This window comes from Oncorhynchus mykiss, chromosome 13 (genome assembly GCF_057628025.1).
Source record: "Oncorhynchus mykiss isolate SJ-2025 chromosome 13, ASM5762802v1, whole genome shotgun sequence".
NCBI classification, from domain to species: domain Eukaryota; kingdom Metazoa; phylum Chordata; class Actinopteri; order Salmoniformes; family Salmonidae; genus Oncorhynchus; species Oncorhynchus mykiss.
The window spans coordinates 19,742,121-19,751,044 of NC_143034.1; the positions used below are offsets into that span (position 1 = coordinate 19,742,121).

At 44.6% G+C, this 8,924-nt stretch overlaps 1 protein-coding gene across 2 annotated transcripts; it reads right to left on the bottom strand.

The window, feature by feature from the left end:
* Nucleotides 1–1,158: 1,158 nt before the first annotated feature.
* LOC110485554 (beta-1,3-galactosyltransferase 2) lies at nt 1,159–6,886 on the bottom strand. Of its 2 annotated transcripts, none has more exons than XM_021556653.3 (5): nt 6,688–6,886; nt 5,190–5,575; nt 4,729–4,859; nt 4,228–4,617; nt 1,159–4,051 (listed from the first exon to the last, which is right to left on the bottom strand). In XM_021556653.3, the coding sequence occupies exons 1-5, from the start codon at nt 6,690–6,692 to the stop codon at nt 3,839–3,841; spliced, it is 1,125 nt and encodes a 374-aa protein (XP_021412328.3). In that variant the 5' UTR covers nt 6,693–6,886; the 3' UTR covers nt 1,159–3,838. The 2 variants fall into 2 exon arrangements, with proteins under 2 accessions (XP_021412328.3, XP_090051705.1); XM_090195579.1 differs by having other exon boundaries at nt 3,181–4,051; nt 5,431–5,575; nt 6,688–6,829.
* Between the last annotated feature and the right edge of the window lie 2,038 nt (nt 6,887–8,924).

The window sequence follows — 8,924 nt, forward strand, 5'->3', positions numbered from 1 at the left end:
GAAGGGCTATATAAAATAAATTTGATTGATTGATTGACTTGGTGACTGCGAAATGCAGCCTAATCTCCTCCCACTGGTCCAAAATGCGTGAAACAGCGGGTTCAATGGAGAGCCAACGTGTGGCACACACCTTGGTTGTCTGTAAAGGTTTTTCCCCACAGTCGGTCTCATATATGGCCTTGTAGGCCTCCCTGTGCTTTGGAGACACAAAACCAGTTATAAGTCTCTCGTACCAAGTACTCCACACTACGGGGGATGGTGTCATTGGGAGCATGACTTACAGCAAACTGCAGAGAGTGGAACACACAGCGAATAAGAACCAGATTTGAGGCCATACTCCTCCTTCAGCACTTTATGGACCCCATTGTTAATCCCCGTCATAAGAGGCATTGTCAGTCCCTATCCCCAGGAGTTTCTCTTTAAGATAACACTGAGGAAAGCCACAACAGCACGGGCCATAGACTTGGCATCTCCTCCCTCCAACTCAACAAGCCCCAGAAATGTTGATACAATTGTCTGCCTGGTGTCACTAAACTACCTTATCACAACCCCCAGGTACTTAGAAACACTTACATCTGTGGACTCAGAGGTTGAAACGCTGGTCACCCACATCTGGTCACCCACATCTGGTCACCCACATCTGCGACCAACTTTTTCAGAAAGTATGGTGCTAGAACACCATTAATCATTTCTGTGCATTTTGAAGTGGGTAACAGCGGTGGAGTCTGAGAAAGCAGCTCTACATGCTTCTCCAATGTGATCACATGCCAGCATGGAACAGTGTTCAGCGATAGCTAATGCCATGGTGGCCTCAGCCTTTTTTGCAGAGTCAAGTTTTTTTAACCATTAATGTCAGCTTGTTTTGGATGGAACTTAAGCTTTGCCTTTTGAGTATGTTTTTGAGTTGTCATGTGTTCTTCCACATCACTAAGTTTGGCGTAGAAATCAGCCCTACAATACAGGCAGTATGCCCGTGTATCATCTCCAATAAACGGCTTCAACCAGCCTTTGAATTCAGGGTTTGATTCCCACTCCTTTCTGTATTTGAGTGTACAGTTTAGACTGAGACATGATGAGCTAGCCAGCTAGATGTTTAGCTTATGTCACAGAGGCACACACACACACAGTGGACAAGGTGAGTAAGTGACTGAGGCTGTATGAGTCAAATGCAGTGATTTATTTTAGACAAAGAACATTTTACATTTACATCCCGCCCTGAATGTAAGCCAGGGCGAGATCAGCTAGCGGCGGCTTCCCGCATGCGCTGTTCATTTGCAGTCTGGACGCGGAGGGACCAGCTGCTCGTTGAGAAGAGTAAGAAGGATACGTGCTTTCACTTTAGGGACCAGCTGCTCGTTGAGAAGAGTAAGGAGGATACGTGCTTTCACTTTAGGGACCAGCTGCTCGTTGAGAAGAGTAAGGAGGATACGTGCTTTCACTTTAGGGACCAGCTGCTCGTTGAGAAGAGTAAGGAGGATACGTGCTTTCACTTTAGGGACCAGCTGCTCGTTGAGAAGAGTAAGGAGGATACGTGCTTTCACTTTAGGGACCAGCTGCTCGTTGAGAAGAGTAAGGAGGATACGTGCTTTCACTTTAGGGACCAGCTGCTCGTTGAGAAGAGTAAGGAGGATACGTGCTTTCACTTTAGGGACCAGCTGCTCGTTGAGAAGAGTAAGGAGGATACGTGCTTTCACTTTAGGGACCAGCTGCTCGTTGAGAAGAGTAAGGAGGATACGTGCTTTCACTTTAGGGACCAGCTGCTCGTTGAGAAGAGTAAGGAGGATACGTGCTTTCACTTTAGGGACCAGCTGCTCGTTGAGAAGAGTAAGGAGGATACGTGCTTTCACTTTAGGGACCAGCTGCTCGTTGAGAAGAGTAAGGAGGATACGTGCTTTCACTTTAGGGACCAGCTGCTCGTTGAGAAGAGTAAGGAGGATACGTGCTTTCACTTTAGGGACCAGCTGCTCGTTGAGAAGAGTAAGAAGGATACGTGCTTTCACTTTAGGCACCAGCTGCTCGTTGAGAAGAGTAAGGAGGATACGTGCTTTCACTTTAGGGACCAGCTGCTCGTTGAGAAGAGTAAGGAGGATACGTGCTTTCACTTTAGGGACCAGCTGCTCGTTGAGAAGAGTAAGGAGGATACGTGCTTTCACTTTAGGGACCAGCTGCTCGTTGAGAAGAGTAAGGAGGATACGTGCTTTCACTTTAGGGACCAGCTGCTCGTTGAGAAGAGTAAGGAGCTTTCACTTTAGTCTCCAAAAGTCTTCAATAACAAAAGAAAAAGTTGCTAGTCGATTTTTTGAAATTGTGTTGCTAGAGGGGTCTGAATACTCGCTAAATATGTGTGTGTGTGTGGTTGGGGTTGGATCACTACTGGCTGTAACTAGCAAATTGGTTGTCTCTTCAGTCGCTTGCTGCGCTGCATTCTGTTGTTACGCAAACGATTGGCTGAGCCTTGGATACAGCCAGTATTTCGCCAAACGCGCATCACTCATTCGCTTACAGCCAGTAGTGATCCAACCCCAACCACACATTCACACAACTTTTCTCATCAGATCTACACAAATCACGTAGGTCACCTATTTTGGATTCAAAATGGCAAATTTCGCCAAAAGGTGACTAGTTTGCATCCCTGTGATAATGGGCCTCTGTACGCTTATGTAGATATTCCATTTAAAAAAATCAGCTGTGAGGCCTCCCGGGTGGCGCAGTGGTTAAGGGCGCTGTACTGCAGCGCCAGCTGTGCCATCAGAGACTCTGGGTTCACGCCCAGACTCTGTTGTAGCCGGCGTCGTCCGGGTTAGGGAGGGCTTGATCGGTAGGGATGTCCTACTGACCAGCGACTCCTGTGGCGGGCCACGCGCAGTGCGCGCTAACCAAGGTTGCCAGGTGCACGGTGTTTCCTCCGACACATTGGTGCGGCTGGCTTCCGGGTTGGATGCGCGCTGTGTTAAGAAGCAGTGTGTGGTTGGGTTGTGTATCGGAGGACGCATGACTTTCAACCTTCGTCTCTCCCGAGCCCGTACGGGAGTTGTAGCGATGAGCCAAGATAGTAGCTACTAAAAACAATTGGATACCACGAAACTGGGGAGAAAAAGGGGTAAAATTCAAAAAAAAAAAAATAAAAAAAATCAGCCGTTTCCAGCTACATGAGTCATTTACAACAATGTCTACACTGTATTTCTGATCATTTTGATGTTATTTTAATGGACAAAAAGTGTTTTTCACCCCAAAACAAGGACATTTCTAAGTAACCCCAAATTTCTCAACAATACTATATAACATAAACATACTGTTGACACGTAGGCTATTGCCTTGTGTGGTAGGTTGATGTAAACCATAAAATAACACAATATATGTCAGCCAATGGCAATGTCCACTTTAGGTATAGTGCCGGGAGCCGCTTGTGGATTTGACAGTGCCACCTCCGACACCACCAATACAACCACTATGCGGGTGTCGGCTAGGGCAGATCTGATAGGATCCAGTCTTAAGGCTCTCTTTGTATGATACAAATATGCAGCTTGGGATCTTTTTGTTGCAGCATGTGACAGTTGAAAGGTATTGAGACAGGCCCAATAAGCCATCTCCAACACCTATCCACCTTCACTGCACCACAGTCAATGTAAAGGGAAGGGTTGAGGTATACATTAGCAAAATACCAAACAACCTATGGATCTCCCAACAAGAGTGAACGGATGTCTCTTATGCAAGAGCCAATGTCTCTTACCCAAAGTTCCAATTCAACATTTCCAGGAAGGGAAACATACAGGAAGTGTCTTCATGAATTCCGTTTTCCAAACAGGAAGAAGCAATGTTTGCTGTGGTGATTACCCTCTCAGCACGGCGGGCCGGGCCTTGTGTAGTCCTGCCAGTACCTCAGCAGCTGGCTCACTTTGGTCGTCGTCACGGCAACCACGGTGGACAGTTTGCAGCGTCCGTAGCTGTAGATGGGGTTGACGTCAAAGAGTGACTTGCTGGGAGGATTGGTGGGGGAGATGCCCAGTCGCTTCAGACACATCCCCAGGTAGGCATCCTCGATGTAGATGGGCTTGAATGAAATTAAATGGATGGATGAATGGCAGGATTAATTAAATAATGACATGCTTTGGGAATGCTACATAATAATAAAGTGTTACCAATGAATGAGAGAAATAAAGAAAAAATAATACTTTAAGTCCCATACATAGGAACATTTGCTTAGCAAAATACAGAAGCTCAACATACCTTGATCTGTGGAGTGACCCCCATGATCTTCTTGGGGAGGTCCATGGACATGATGTAGCCAAACCCCAGAGGGTACGGAGGATACTCCGACTCAGCCATCACCTCATAAGGCAGGAAGAACTTGTTGTTGGGGTTTCTCAGCACCGGGCTGTGCCACCAGACTAGACCGGTCATGTAGTTCTGTTTGGGAGTGTCAGGGTTGACCAGCATGGAGACAAGGTTCTGGACGTTGAGGAACACGTCTGAGTCAATCTTCATGGCGTAGGAGGCCTCAGGGCACCGCGAGACGAGCCACTCGAGGATCACCATGGTCTTGATGGTCAGGTTATGGTAGGTGTCCTTGAAGTTGCTCTGGAGGAGGTCGTGGTGCACCCGGCTCTCCTGGTTCACCTTCGAATCAGAACAGAATCAACTCAAGTCAAATCAAACTATTTAAATATTAACAAGCCCAACGCACTTAATAAAAAAAATTTAAAAAAAGCTAAAACATTCAAGACCAACCTTCTCCTGCAGCTCCTGGGCACCTGGTCCTCCAGGAAGTCCTAACATGAATAGCGTTTGTACCTTCTTCCCATGCACCAGGGTCTCATTACCCCACGTCCTGCGGATGGCGTCCCGGGAGGCCAGGTTACCTACCGGAAATGTACATGTTAAAAACGTGTTGGAAATACAATAATTACACAATAACACATTTTACTGTAACAATTTCTTCCAGTCGGCTTTCACAAACACCTGAAAAAAAAAGCTAGTTTGGATTGCATTTTTAGTTCCTACATACACATACATATACATACATACACATACATACATATACATACACATACATACATATACATACATATACATACATATACATACATTTAAAATATATTGGAAACAGGTTATCACTTCACATGCAATGGATCATGTTAGAATTGCAAACAGAATGTGTTAATCTTGTGTGAAATTTCCAGTAGGGTTACCAGGCGCCACGGGGGCCATCAGCACCAGGAACGGGGCCTGATTCCCGGTCCGACACTTCTCCGGCTCATCCATTATGAATTTGTATCCCCGCGGGTATGCCACGTGGTACCGCCCGGGATCCTCCCATTGGACACCATTCCGATTGGTCAAGACACGCGGGTTCACCTGATCATCATCAGCAATCTTTCCAGTGTGATTGGTCCTGTCATCATCAGGAGTCTTTCCAGTGTGACTGATTACCGAGGGTCGCTGTGGGTCATTCCACCAATTCAAGGCGAAGGTGGTGTAGGTCACGGAGACAGCCACTGCCACCAGGATGAATAGAAAACAGGGTCTTCTATACAGCCTTCCAGAAAGGGCTGTACAGGATTGCATCAGAGCTGGGCTGATGAAGAGAGAAAGGATAGAAAGAGTGAGAGGGGTCAATGGTTCTTGCCACACTGTTGTACAGAAGTACCATTTGAATGTATAAACATTTCTTGAAATCACCCCTTACACAGCAAACATGAATATATCATTAAGATTAAAATTAATATTTTTAATTATTCTCTCATATACATATACTCTATAAGACCATGTGCATGTCTGCAGTTATTATCAATGAAAAAAATATAGCCTGCCTAAAAGAGAAGTGGCATTGTGTTATGTGCAGTTGAACAGCATGAAATCAAAGTTGAGGTTTTCACAGTAGCTCTCTCTGGTGCAACATACAGTAGTTATAGATGGTCACTGGTGCATGATCAGACAAATTGATAAACTATATAAGGAAAGAAATTAGAGATGGCACCTGTTGCAGCAGGGTCATGTTATCAGATGTCTTGAAAGCACCAAGAGTAGGCTATATTGCATGACCACGGTTTGCTTTGCCCTTTGTGTAGGAGTTTGTTACGAAGACAATTGCGTCTGGTGTACTGGTGGTGTAGTTAGACTACAATAACTATTCCTTGGCTGTCTGACAATCACATAATTAAATCGCATAAAAGACAGACAAGTGTTAGAAGTCCAGGGAGGCCTGATTGGTGTCACACTTTCTCCATCTCGAGAAAGCACACCTGATTAATCACATTGCATTCTAAACTGAGGATCATGATTAGGTGATTATTGGAGTCAGGTGTGTTAGCTGGGGTTGGGGCAAAACTGTGACACCAATCAGGCCCTCGAGGACTGGAATTGCCCACCCCTAGACCATGGATATCCAACACCGCTCTAGTTACTAGGTGTGCTGGCTGTTGTTACACCCCAGCACTAAAACACCGGTCATCATTGTGGCTTCAGTCGGTTTATTTGAATAAGGCGTGTTAGCATTGGGCTGGCATATGCTGGAACTAAAGTTTGCCCACATCCAGTAACATACTCTACAACCGGGAAACTATATTTGATGACGTTCAGTGTAATCCCATATGACTGGATCATAATAGCGTGAAATATAACTAATACACACCCTCAAAATAATGTCGCAATGTCTACAAACAAACTCCAGCTTTAATTGACACATACCTCATGTTTTTTTGTATCAAATCCGGCTCATGACGCTCAACGAGATTGGCGCATGGTTGACGTCTTCTTTCTTCTTCCTCAATGCATGTTGACGATGGAGAAATGAGCAAATAATTGGCTGCCCACAGGTAGAGAAGGAGCCACTGTAGGTTGGGTGGCTTTTGTTTTGTATTCTCCACAGCCCCTCCCACACACCACGTACCTGGCTCCAGGAAAGGAGAGGCCACAACTGACAGATATACATGTATTGTATAGACCTGAAAAGATTGCACTGAATGAAAAGTATATCTGTTCTAAATTGAGCATTCTATAAAGTTCGAGATAGAAATGTATTGTACAGTTGAAGTCAGAAGTTTACATACACCTTAGGCAAATACATTTAAACTCCGTTTTTCACAATTCCTGACATTTAATCTGAGTAAAAATTCCCTGCCTTAGGTCAATTAGGATCTCCACTTTATTTTAAGAATGTGAAATGTCAGAATAATAGTAGAGAGAATTATTTATTTCAGCTTTTAATTCTTTCATCACATTCCCAGTGGGTCAGAAGTTTACATACACTCAATTAGTATTTGGTAGCATTGCTTTGAAATTGTTTAACTTGTGTCAAACATTTCGGGTAGCCTTCCACAAGCTTCCCACAATAAGTTGGGTGAATTTTGTCCCATTCCTCCTGAAAGAGCTGGTGTAACTGAGTCAGGTTTGTAGGCCTTCTTGCTCACACACACTTTTTCAGTTCTGCCCAAAACGTTTCTATAGGATTGAGGTCAGGGCTTTGTGATGGCCACTCCAATGGCCATACCGTGACTGGTGAAGTGCACCAGTCCCTCCTGCAGCAAAGCACCAGCACAACATGATGCTGCCACCCCATGCTTCACGGTAGTGATGGTTCCTCGGCTTGCAAACCTCCCCCCTTTTCCTCCAAACATAACGATGATCATTATGGCCAAACAGTTCTATTTTTGTTTTATCAGACCAGAGGACATTTCTCCAAATAGTACTATCTTTGTCCCTATGTGCAGTTGCAAACTGTAGTCTGTTTTTTTTATGGCGGTTTTGGAGCAGTGGCTTCTTCCTTGCTGAGTGGCCTTTCAGGTTATGCTGATATAGGACTCGTTTTACTGTGGATATAGATACTTTGTACCCGTTTCCTCCAGCATCTTCACAAGGTCCTTTGCTGTTGTTCTGGGATTGATTTGCACTTTTCGCACCGAAGTACGTTCATCTCTAGGAGACAGAACGCGTCTCCTTCCTGAGCGGTATCACGGCTGTGTGGTCCCATGGTGTTTATACTTGTGTACTATTGTTTGTACAGATGAACGTGGTATCTTCAGGTGTTTGGAAATTGCTCCCAAGGATGAAGCAGACTTGTGGAGGTCTACAATTGTTTTTCTGAGGTCTTGGCTGATTTCTTTAGATTTTCCCATAATATCAAGCAAAGAGGCACTGCGTTTGAAGGTAGGACTTGAAATACATCTACAGATACACCTCCAATTGACTCAGATGATTAGCCTATCAGAAGCTTCTAAAGCCATGACATACTTTTCTGGAATAGTCCAAGCTGTTTAAGGGCACAGTCAACTTTGTGTATGTAAACTTCTGACCCACTGGAATTGTGATACAGTGAATTATAAGTGAAATAATCTGAAAAATGACTTGTGTCATGCACAAAGTAGATGTCCTAACCGACTTGTCAAAACTATAGTTTGTTAATAACAAGAAATTAGTTTTAATGACTCCAACCTAAGTGCATATAAGCTTCAACTGTATATAGCTGACACTTTGCATCACAGAAAAACATGTATGTTCTATAGATGTGGCGAAGAGGTCAATGGAACACAGAGGGTTGGGGATAGAATAAGGATGCCGGATTTGCGCACATTCAACAAATCTGATCAAACAAAGTGGATATTCCTCAAATCCGTCATGATGTATATATTGTAACAGGCCCTGAATGTGGTTATTAATGTCCAATTTGGATATACACTATATATACAAAAGTATGTGGACACCCCTTCCACTTCAGCCACACCTGTTAATGACCGGTGTATAAAATCAAGCACACCGCCTTGCAATCGCCATAGACAAACATTGGCAGTAGAATAGCCTTACTGAAGAGCTCAGTGACTTTCAACGTGGCACCGTCATAGGACGCTACCTTTCCAACAAGTCAACTGTAAGTGCTGTTATTGTGACCATCTGGCAGTCCGACGGATGAATCTGGGTTTGGCGGACGC